General features: G+C 38.7%; 1 protein-coding gene across 2 annotated transcripts in view; it reads left to right on the top strand.

Annotated features, from left to right (window-relative positions):
- SLC4A7 (solute carrier family 4 member 7) overlaps positions 1-7398 on the top strand; it is a 72959-nt gene extending 65561 nt beyond the window's left edge. For both annotated transcript variants that reach the window (XM_074839099.1, XM_074839109.1), the window contains one exon: positions 2921-7398. In XM_074839099.1, the coding sequence (XP_074695200.1) occupies positions 2921-3002 (82 nt within the window). In that variant the 3' untranslated portion in view covers positions 3003-7398. The remainder of the gene's footprint in view (positions 1-2920) is intronic.
- The last annotated feature ends 5183 nt before the right edge of the window (positions 7399-12581 follow it).

Genomic DNA, 12581 nt, shown 5'->3' with positions numbered 1-12581 from the left:
ATTATTAGGATTTTAAAGTTACTTGTTATTTGCTTAATACAATTGTATGCTACTCTGATGAGCTTAGGGTTTCTAAAAGCTTTACTAGAGTGTGTATGAGCATGGAATTGTTTGATCCTGAACATTACAAATGCCACTGGGAATAAAAGGTAAGTTCAACACTTTCATTGTTGCTTTATGCTGCCCTAGGATCTGCCCACTGTTACTGTGGATGAGCGAGTTTGTTGGTTTAACCCCAGTTCACTTTTAATTTCCAAAATTAAACCCGCTCAAATACTATCTTCATTGGATACAAAATACACTTGAATGAAGTACTGGACAGATTAGGAGGAGTCCTTGGTGCTATGAATGTTTCCTGTAAGCTGACATGCATCTTCTATGGTGGCCAGGAGCCTCTTTCTCAGTGAGCTAGTTTCTTCCTAGTTTCTAGTTTCCTAGTTTCTTCCCTGTCTGACTGAATCTATCAAGGGGAACAAACCAAACCCTGAATATTTATATGGAATACTCCCAACTTCCTGAAAGGCTTGTAATTTGTAGGTACTGGTATCTGTGGACTGTTCCATCACAGTGCAACTAGTGCTTAGTAGTTTTTATGTAAGAAAGAGAACGGGCACGGTTGACTCGGAAAACTGAAGTTATGCAATCCTGCTGTCTGTACATGCATCATCTTTTGGATGATCCCTTTCAGCCAGATCTGCTAAAGGAAGACAGATTTCAGAGATACGAAATTGTCAAGTTTTGTGTAAAATTACATCTTGGTGGAAGAGTTGGTGGTGAGGGAGTGTTCATACATAATTATCCAAGCTATTGGGTACTGTTGAGCTTGCATCATGAAAACAGCAGTAGTGACTGGCCATTTAGCACTTGTACATCATCTGTTTATTCAGCATCTGCATTGCTCCAAACTAGACATGGTTGCAAGTTTTGCCCGGACAGTAAGTCAACCAACAGTGAAGGAAGAGACAAGGAGAGAGCTTGGAGGTATTGTAATAGGAAAAGCTGAAGAGACTCATTAGTACAAGCACTATTTTCAGTGAATCTTAAGCTTGCACCGTTTAAACATTTTTAAATGTTTAAATACATGTTTAAATAAACATTGTAAAAACATTTAAAAAAATCTTGAGTATCACACGGGCTAGACCATCAGGAGGATAGATAGATAATAGAGACATTAGATAGAAAACAGACTATGTGTGTCAGTATACGCTTGTATTTTAATTGTTTATTTTCCTTCATGCGAAGTTCGCAGAAACCTGTTACAGAATTTGTGGATGCTTCAAGAATGTTTTCTGATAGTCATTGGTTGTATAAGGCTTGAAGAGATACAGACCTGTATTTTCTCTTTCCAGAATAATTAACATTTTTAGGTTTGATTTTCAGGCAGTTAAAGTTAGTACAACTCCATCTTGCGCTTTCCCATTTCCCGAGTAGGTTAAGTTAGTATAGAATTACATGCAGCACTAGCAAATTAGACTTCTGACTAGTTTGCAGTGGTTTTTGATCTATTTAGGTCATATTCAGTATTCCATCTATTTTTTATATTTTGCTATAAGACATTTCCCTATGATTCCATAACATGCCCTGCTTGAGATTAGTATGGTAAAAATTGCATCTTGGAAGGGAACTTGCTAAAACTGCAAATTGAAAATAAAAAACACTGGTGCTGGAAACTAGGTCTTGCAAGAGGCAATCTGATATTGCATGAATCTGGAAAATGTTAGAAGGCAGGACTTCTTTGAGCCTTAACTCAGTTGCTGTTCTGAGGTATTTGCTACCCTTTCTTGTATAGTGGGTGCCAGAGAGATTGAGAGATGTCACCACTGCTCAGTCAGAAGTAATTCTCAGTAAATTTTTATCTCAGTTCTGTTGAGGTTTTTCTGTGCAACAGTCTTCATCTGATAGTATGGACAGATGTTTGGTGCTGTGGTAAAAATGGTTCTGTAGGCACTGCTGTTTTCAGATTTACAAGTTTCAAGTAGGATGCAGTTTGAAGCAAGCAATGACAGATTGTGTGGGTTGGCATTATTTTTTAAAGATCGTATCTTTTTTAAAAAATTATTTTTAAGATTTTTTTTGTCTTTCTTGAACTGATCCAGATAGCTTTTTCTTTCTCCCTCCACCATCTCTTGCATTTTATGGACTCTGTGGAGTCCAAACACACTTATATTTTCTAAGGAATCCAGAAATTTTTTTGCATGAATTTTTAATACATTTTTTTCCTTAAAGAGCAGCTCCACAGATGTGTTGTTTCTTCTAAAATTCATGCCTAGCGAATCCTCCCTCTTACGCTGTTCCAATTTCTCTTCTACTGTCCTGTAACTACCTTGGGACATTCCTTTCTGTCCTTGGATAAGCCACTGTTCAGTGGCTGTGTCCCTAAGACCATCAGTTGTTCAGATGCCAGCCAGCCTGTTGTCTTTCGGGTCTTCCACTTGAATGGACACTTATGAAGATTTCTGACTATCCTCTATTGTTGTTACCAGTGTGGTTCCCCACTTTGAAAGGACTGAAATGTTTTTCAGTCTTGTATTGTGAAGAGTTGTTTCACTGCCCAATGATTAAGCAGTATTAATAATATTACATGTTAAGTATTTTTTCATATTTTTAACTAGACGTTTTTGTGGGTTTTGTTTTTTTCTAAAAAAAGATGTTTTGTAAAACAATTTCAAATCAACAGGATCAACAAAAGCAGTGGGACTGGAAATGGTATTTATAGATGAGATCTTGGTGATTTCTGTCTTCAAGCTTGTATTATTCCTGTGAATAGCATTTAACAATTATTAGAATGTAATACAAATGCATCATCATAAAAGTATCCTTAGATAAATACTTTCAGTGTTCATTGTTAAGTATAAAATGTTTGAAAGTTAACCTTTACTTAAGTGAACCGAACCTTACATTTTCCTCTGCTTACAAACAGCCCTGAAAAACCAGAAAGTGTGAAGATAAATGTGGAAGATTCACCTGTTGTGAAATATGTGGATGCTGAAACGTCTTTATAGAACTGAACCAAGGGGAATTGCGTGTATTTGTGTGTGTATATATATCACTGTAGGATATTATACCATGGAAGTGTGATTTCCAATTTAAGGAGCAACATGTATTTAATTCTGCCATTGTTTAGGGCACTGTAGATATGCTTGCATAATGAGAAGATTTTCCTACAGATAAGATGAGTGGTAATCACACTTCAGCTATTTATTTTATTGGAAATTTTATTTTCATTTTTAAATAGGAAGATTGTAATGAATGCATATTATTTTCAATAATCAATATGTGCATAAAAGTTAAATCAGCTTTTGCTGATGATTACTGGTCCACATTGCTTAAAATTTTGCAATACCTCTGTTTATAATGTGCGCTACAGAAGTTTGTTTTCCATGCAGGCAATTACTGCTTGTTTTTGCAGGGTATACTTCTTTGTGTTTTCACAGAACAAATATTAATGTGCTGTTGACAAGAACTACTGTGTTTTATGTCTCCACTACATGCTAATGTTTTCTGGAGTCTGTCTCCTATTTTACAGAAGTGGACTAGAGCCCTAAGTTAGGTGGTTAGATAATCCTTAAAATATATAAATACCCTGTTCTGCTACCTTGTTTTCTTTTTTTTTAAAATTCACTCTTGATTTTTTCATTATTGTCCAGTAGCAGTACGAGTGCAGTTAATGGTACAGTCCCAAGTCAGTATTTGCCATTCTGGACTCTCCATGTTTACACAATATAAATTGGATTTACAGACAGCAATTTGATCTATAGGAAGTTACGCATACTTACCACACTAGTACTCTTGAATTCTTTTGTTCCTGTTTTTACTTAATTTTTTCCATTGACTTTTAGAGTCTGATTTACTTGGTTCTAAGACTGAAACTTTAGAGTATTTCATGTCCTCATCAGATCTATTTCTCGCTCAATTAATTTTTAAATTTACAGTGTATTTGATTAAATTAGCTGTAGTTTAATTCTGTAATAGGTTTATGATCAGTATTATTTTATGGATGACAAATTGCTTGTGGTATTTGTGTGTACAGTTCTGATCCTCTCCATTGTAAAGGGCATATATGATAGCACACCAACTTATTTTTAAACATTTTATTTATTTTAATTAGTATAAATTTTTATCATGTAAGATGAATTGAAAAATTAAATATGCATTTATTAAAGTAAATGGGATTTTTTGGGGCTTACTGATAAAGATGCAGTCAGTGCATTTATTGTACTTATATTTTCAAGTTCTAGTGTTTAGCATTATAATATTTGAAATAATGAGAATTTTATGTATAAATGAAAATCTTGATCACTTACCTGCGCAGTTTCCATTATTAATATTTTTTTTGCCTTACACCTTAGTTTTTTGGCTTTAATTTCTGAAATGATCTCTTTACAGTCTGAATTGCCACTACCCCTTCTGGATGTATTACAATGGCTTTAATTAGAACCTGTGCTCATTTAAAATTCGAAGATGCTGTTTGCTTAATTCTGCTTTTGGCAAAGTTGGGAGTTTTACCATGGACCACATGATAAAATTCTCAACAACTCCAAAAGGAGCTGATTCTGGAGGAAGGCAGAGTTCATCTGAAAATACCACTTGAGGTAGAATTTTGGTGCTCTTCAGCCAAGTGTCACTTGGAGAGAAGATAATTGTATATTACAAAAATAAAGCAATCAGTGGGAATAAACACAGCATTTAAAGTTACATGGGCTGTTACCATTCCCTTTAAATGTAATGTAATTAAAGAATGGTTTGGGTTGGGGTTTTTTCTTTTTTTTTTTTTTTTTTTTTTTCATTTGGGTGAATTCCAAGAAGACAGTTTAAAGAAAGTAAATCATAGTGTACAGCAGTACAAATAATGGTATCCAAACTGTCATAACAAAGGCTCAGGTGAGTGGCAAAGCAAGTGAGGTCTGCATTACAGTTTGACCAATACTGTGTAATGAATGACCTGTGTAGACGTTCCCTTATTCTTAGCTAATAGTGTAGCTTGTGCCTTAGCTTGAGTACGTGCTCTTTCAGAAAATAGCCATGTTTTCCCTCTAGTCAAACTGGGGTACAGTGAAACTATAGCAGATAGTTTCCCAAAAGTTCCTGCATTATTTTTAAAAAAAAAAAAAGTACACATCTGCATGTCAGTTGTCGACTACTACGTAGCTCTTGCTGAATCAGAGGGAAGATATTTTGAGCAGTTTACGTAGCTGTTGTCCATAAGACGTTACTTCTGTACGAGTCCTCCCAGTAGCATTTTACAGTTCATGTTCACAGTCCTGCAACAATTTCCAAAGACCCAGAAAATTACTATAAGCCTCTTAAATTTTTAATTCTTTAATGCCAGAAATCAGGGTTCCCTGGTGCTGCACACCTTGTATCTGGCTTCTACTTCAGAAGGGTTAAGTTTTGGTCAATATTACAGGAAATGGATATTTTTCTACTGAAGTTGAAAGGAAATAAAACCAAAGCCCCACAAGTCTATTTACAGTATTTATTTAATTGTGTAGATATTTTAATCAGTGCCAGAAATACCATGACTTATAAAGCAGTTTACAGTGACCTTCAGTTCCAGCGTTCTTGGTCAGTAGCATGTTATGCTTGCACTTTTTTCCCATGTGAATAGGAGAAGATCTGGTATTAAGTGCATAAAACCCCATTGATAATCTCTGGTTAAGTGATTCGCTGCTCATTTTGTACCTTCTCTGCTTTAAAAATCACCCATAGTATTAAACAGCTAAGGATGTAGTTTACTGTATGTAGATACATGTTTTGCCTTAACAGATGCAGAAGAGCAGTGATAATTGCTGTGCACTGATTTTTTTTTTTTTTTTTTCATAGGGGTTAAGCCCTGTAAAAACTACGGCAATGTATTTCCATTCCAACAGTTAGAGGAAAATAAACAGCCCTGCACTTTTTTTAGATGCCTTGGTTTCCCGGAGTGGAGCTTAGTGCTACTGTGTATCTGGCTGCAGAGCCACCTCAGGAAGTCCCTCTCTTTTTTTTTTTTTTTCCTTTTCACCTTTTTTTTTTCCTTTTTCTAATTTATTTATAAATATGAATGTTTACATAAAGTGTAGGTCTTAATTTGGACCACTCCATTTAAATTATCATCTAAAATATTTCACTTAAAATGCAGTCTTGTGTTTAAATTATATTCTACGAAACTCATTCTTTGTATTTTCGTATGTATTACAATGACACGCCTTTCATTCTGTTTACATATGCCCAAGTTAATTCTACTTTCTTCCTAGATCAATTTTGCAGCTATAACGTAATACCTTATTATTCAGTGAAATGTTCCAAATTGCCAAGTTTGTCATCATAAAACCCGTTAGGGTACAATTTGGTGCCCTAGTGGGGTTTTTTTAACCAAATGTCTTGGCCATTTTTTCTGTGTTTAATGAAAGTTCTCCCATAAGTTATCATTTCTTTCACCTGCATCTCTGTCTTTATATGGTAGCTTCCTAATTTGTGCCCTTTGCAAAGGCAGGTTCGACAGGCTGTAAAATGTATCTGTAACAAATAGGTGTCATGTCGCAGAGCCTGCACCGTTTTTAAGGGTTGTCTTGTACATACGTTCTGTAAATCATAAGAGAAACGGTTCATGATTTTCAGTTCACAAATGTAGTCTGTTAGATGAGCACCACAATGATTTTAGTTTTCTTTTTTGCTTTATATGGTTAGTAATGTTTTAATTACTCATCTAGGTCAAAGTAATTACCAAGTACAGTACAAATGTGTGAAATACATTGTTTATACCAACAGTAATTTATTTTATGGCAAATTTCAAGACTAGAGGCACACAGCTTTGAGTCAGTGTAAAAGTAGTGCTATAAATAAAGCAAATTGCTTAGTAATTTTAAGTTGATTTTATTTTGTAACATTTTTAGTGAAAACTTACAGGACTTCACAGTTGGCATTGAAGATAATCTAAAGACACTTTCATACTGAATTTAGTATCTGTTGACATTTATTTGGAATAATGTTTGAAAATCAGTACTTTTCTAAATTATTTTATTGGCAAGACACATAATTTACAATAGTTTTCTTTCTGTTGTTGCTGATACCCCTGTGCAAAGGTGTCTTCCAGGGTTCAGCATCTGTAGCTGAACTACAATTTGGATTTTAATACTGATTATTTGAAATGTGATTGCATACTGTATGGTTCGAATTTTTTATGACTGCTTTTCTAATTACAATGATGTTTTCTTACTTTATAACAGAATCCAAAGCAAATGAAAACATTACTGCAGATGTAGAATCAATGTTCAGTTTATACAGAAAACACAACTCTCCAACTTGTCTTTAATGTGAAAGATCCAGCCTTTGTTGTTTTAATTACCGCTAGAATAAAATTATCTTTTGTAATGTTTCAGAAAGTCGGTGAAAGCAATAAAAACCTACGGAACTCTATTAAGGCTTTTTCTGTTTTTCTCAGATGCAGCCGGGGGCCGCTGGGCGGGAGGCGGCCGTGAGCAGGAGCGGGGCCGAGGGGCGCTGGGCTTCGCGGGGCCGGGGCCGGCGTCCCCGTGCCCATGGCAACGGTCACCGGGGGCCGTCGCTAGGCCGCCCGGGCGCCGCGGAACACGGCGGCTCGCCATTGGCCGGCGAGCCCGGTCTTTCCGAAGAAGACGGGACGCGATTGGCCGCGGGGAGGGGCTCTGCGGACGGCGGACGGAGCGTCGCCGTATCCAGGCGCGGAGCGGCGGCGAGCGCGCGTGAGTGGGGCCGGGTGGGGGGCGCGCGCCGCGCCAGCCGCCCCAACGGGAGCGTCCCCTCGAGGGGCCGCGCGGCGGGCGGGCAGCGGGACCGGCCCCGGGGAGGGCAGCGCTGGCAGCGCCGCCCGGCCCCTGTGGCAGAGAACCCCGCCGCGCCGCCCGCGGGGGTGGGAGGGGGACGGCGGCCGAGCAGCAAAATTAGGCGGCTGTCTTCTCATCCTGTCACGGTTTAGTCACGGAGTTACCGGGTGGACACGTACTCCAGCCGTGGTATAATTGAAGTCATGGAGAAGTTAAAGTTTCCAAGTGGATGTTGAAAAAGTCAAAAGATAGTATTAGCATTTAGGAATGTATGTAAACATGCATCTGGGTATAAAACACTTCAAAAAAATCAAGTGCTGAGGCAGGCCTGCTTAGTCATGACTAAGCTGTGAAAACCCCAGGGAATCTCTGTGCTTCTAAATACAGCCCAGTTCGTGCGGTATGCAGCCTGCCACCTCGAGAGTGTGTCTCAGCCCTGAATCTCACCTAGCAAACTAGGGGTAATGCCCCTAAAATAAGGGTTATTCTGTACCCATCCCTCTCCCGTTCCTCCTAATGACGTCTTCCCCAGCCATGCACCTTTACCAGCTCGGAGCGTTCAGGAGACATTCAACAGCCTCTCATGGTTCCCAGAGGCTCAGAGTCCTGGCGGTACAATTCCCTAACAAGGTCTGCCTGATAGCAAGGGCAGAGAGGAGGAATTTCACAGAGCTACGTGTTATTCTTGAGCTGATACAGAGCTGCTCGCAAGACCTCAGAAATCCTTTTTGTTTCTTACAGCTGTGCATTGCAGGTTAACAGGGTGGGTAGAAGTAAGATAAAGTTGTGCTCTGGAAAATAGGCCAAAGACTCGCATTGCATGGGTGCAGGAATCTGAGAATAGGCCTGGCCGTTTATGACTCGACTGGAACTGGGGTGGTGCAGAAGGAAAACAAACAAACAAAAACTAACCCAAACCCCAGCAGTGGCTTGAATATTTCAATTTGTTAGGAAAACAGAGATCCTATATTGGATCCTAGTTAATCTTTAGAGAACCTTCAAAGAAGTTATTAATTTTCATATAATTTATATAAATTTTAAATACATAAACATTTTAATATATTAAAATTTAATATATGCATGTATAGCAAACATGCAGATTTCCAGATCGATTCAGTCAGTAAATATATAAGAAATATTCTGCAAACATTGTCTGTATGGGTTCACCAGTAAAATTCCCTAGGCAGAGGCTGTCACCAGTGGTGACCCATCTTCCAACTGCCGTGCTCTCTGAGAACAAGAAGGGAAGCGGTCCAGGGTTCCCTTTGGTTTCATCAGACTGGAGGAGGAACAGTACGAACTTGGGAACTTTTCATCATCTTTGATGTTTCCTTTGCCATCATTTTGATCGTATTTGAAATGCATTTCTATTTTAACCATAATATATTGATAACTGCTTTTTTAGGAATGGATTTCTATCTGACATCATACCCAGTTTTTGATATTAAATACATCCCTATCTAGCAACAGCATCAAAAGTCTTATTAAAGCCGAGATATAACTTATCTACCTCTTCTTTATCCACCTTAAGCCACTTAACCTTCTGTGTATAATTAGATAGTGGAACTCAGCCACTGGAGTGATTAAGAAAGGAGTTCAAGGGTAAATCAAGCAACAACCTGGCTTACAAACAGTCCATACTCAGTAATTATTGCTAATAAAGACTATAAAGAACGTAAGACATCTTTTTGTTTAAGAGAGTTTCTGTTACACTGTAGTTTGTCACGGCAGATTTACCCTCCAACATGTCTTTGTGGTTTTGTTTATTTTGGGGTTTGTTTTCACCTTCTGAAGCTTTATGTGCTTGTGTCATCTGAGACAGATACTAGACTGGGCCACAGATCAAGTCAGGGGTGGTAATTCCTTTGTCTCCTGTTTCTTATCCTGTGAATTCTTTCATTTCTGACAGGGTTCTTAGAGCATTTCTTGTCCCATCCTGCACGCCAGCGCTATCAGAATGCATCTCTCTTCCTGCGTAATTGAATTTACATGACTAATTAAATGTAATTATCCCCAGTTAAAATGAATTAGTTAATATTGCTCTCATTTCATTGTTTTAAATGGAATTGGATAAGACTCTATGCTCTAAAGACATTTCCTTTTTAATGTGTTTCTGTTCTTTCAAAGAGTTGTCTGATCTCAATCTTTTTCTGACACAACCGAAGTGAAATGTGAGTGTTGTTTGGTTTGTTTCTTATACGTTACTCATGGCTGGCTTAATAGCTGAGGGATAGTTATGAGGATAGTGAATAGCCTGGCTCCATGGAAATTTCTGCTGGCAGGAGTAAAGAAGGAACACAGGGGTGGGAACTTAGTGATTTCAAGAAAGTAACTGTGAGAATGGGTAAGATACTTCATGTCTGTTTTCTCTCAGGTTTATGGCTGATACAAAGAAAACAGGGGGTTGCTTCCTTTGGTCTACCCCTCCTCACTCAGGGTGTGGTGATAATACACCTACCTGATTTAATGACTGGCTGCTGATGAGAGGGGTTTCTGCTCTTCTCCCTCTACAGCTGTGTGTTCTTGCCCCCTGCCTTGTCAGCAGAGATACTCATCAGGCCACTGTAACAGTGAGCTAAATTGGTAGAAAACCAATGATACGAAGGCAGGCATATTGTTTTCTGCCTGTTTGGCTCTCTGAACTGGCTCAGGTTTGGGTCAGATCAGCTGAAGTGGAGGGGAGTGGCTGAGGTTGGGGAGGGGAAAGGGAAAGAGAAGGGAAGGAAAGGGAAAGTGAAAGGATTTGCCATTTTCAGCAGCAGCTGGCTGTTAATTAATTGGTTTATCTCAGTAAAGCTGCATAGATAAATGCTCCTTTCTGCATATTGTCCTTGCCCTTGTACGTTAGAAGTACCTGGAGACAAGCTATAAGGTAATCAGGGCTGAAGTAAGAGATATTTTTTTGGTAACCTGAATCAAGTTTCCCAATCCCGTGAGCTGTGCACCTCTCGTGATGCTGTGCTGCCAGCCCAGAGGGGTTGTGCAGGGTCGATTTGTGGCCAGAATTGGCCTCTCTTTGTTGAAGCCCCTACTGACTTGTGCTGGCTTCATGTCCTGTAGGAAATAGGTAACCTCAGGAGGCGTTCTTAGAGCTGGGTGAGGGCTGCATCCTTGGGTGAGCTGCATCCCCTCAGACAGCAGTGAAGGGAATTTGGCTTGATGTTGTCAGGTTCAATTTTGTACAGGGACATTTGGATCTGTAATGGCAATGAACCTTTAAAATACTAGTCACAGTTACTCTGTTTTCACCGCAAACAGTAAAAGCACTGGACTGGCAGCCCTAATGCAAGGGTTGGTCCACAGTTTTAAGATTTTGTAAATAATCACACAGACCTAACAATTTTGTATGAAATCCTAGCCATACTGGTAATCCTGCTGTTTATGGTTTAGAGGTTTAACCCAAGGATTACTTTTTTTAAGTGGGATGCTGAAAATTTGAAGGTTTAACTGTATTTGCTCATGAACAAGTTGGTTTGTGTGTGGTTTTAGTGATACTTTAATTGGTTAAAATCTTTTCTTTGTACACGCGTGCTCATAAGCAAGTTGATAATTTCTGAGTTTCACAGTATTTCTTACTATGCAAATGTGAGATGATGATTGCATCATGTCAGCCTCAGTAATACGCTAAATGGATTGGGATATTGCGAAGAGGATATAAAATACAAATACCACTAAAACAATACATGGAAGTTCTTGCTCATGAGGATTCTTAAACATGTTTAGCAATATACATGGGTTCTCTTAACTTTTACTGCTTTTGAAGCAAAGGAAGTAAGTTGATTGAACTTACTTCATTTGGTTTAATCTGAATTCAGGAATTTTGTGTGTTAACTGCTAGAACAGATCCTATTTATATTCATTTCCTGGTGATAATTGGTACAACAGAAGTGTTCTGAAGTCTTCTTTAATAACCATGTTGAATGGCTGTGTGGAGGAGAGAGGAGGAATTTCTTGGGGATCCAGATCAATCATTCTCTGTGGGGTACTGGTGGTAGGGTAAAGGCTTGTTCAAAAGAATAGAAATGGATGAACTGAGTTTACAGGCCACTTGCCAGAGGGAGTTAATATGGTGCATGAGTTAATACTGTCAACAGTTGCATTTTGGGTAGTTCTGTGTCTGTTGCAAGAATGTATAATTGGGAAAATAACTCTGATTTTCAGTCAGGAAGCAGCAGCTTCTGGTAGTTTACAATGCTTTTGTTTCCTGCCAGGTTTTCTTCTTTGCCTTTATGAAGAAGAGGAATAAAAATCAATAGCAGAGGAATTCTACACTGCACAAAGAGAAGAGGAGGCTATCATATTTCATATGGAAAATCCTGTTAAAGAGACACTAAAGGGAACATCCAAGTGATCCTGTTTAATGAATAGTAAAATAGGTAGAAAGGATCAGACAGTGGTATTGTGTCCTTGTTTTTCGAATCAGAGGTGCTCTACCAATATGCTGCAGCGGCGTGCAATTCTCTGACATAATTTTTCAGTCCCAGCCTGCTCCTGACCATCCATTTTCACTCAGAGCAGGTTCTGCATTAATATGATTGCTTTTGTGCGAGCAAGAGATTCCTGACTATCTTCTTTCTGTGTCTGTCTCTTTCTAGCACTTTATAAGGTTTTCAGCGAACAAATACTGTATACTATGCAATCGACAAACTTTTGTGGGAAGTCAGACCTACAGACTGAATGTCTATCTGCAGTGGATCTAATACATGGTAATGGCCCTGATGAGGCCAGGCCATACAGCTCTGCTCATCATAGAATCATAGAGTGCTCTTTGGGTTGGAAGGGACCTTAAAGATCATC

The sequence above is a fragment of the Strix aluco genome, chromosome 1, assembly GCF_031877795.1.
Source record: "Strix aluco isolate bStrAlu1 chromosome 1, bStrAlu1.hap1, whole genome shotgun sequence".
NCBI classification, from domain to species: Eukaryota; Metazoa; Chordata; class Aves; order Strigiformes; family Strigidae; genus Strix; species Strix aluco.
The sequence above is the reverse complement of the archived record's forward strand: the minus strand, read 5'-3'. Positions and strand labels throughout refer to the sequence as shown.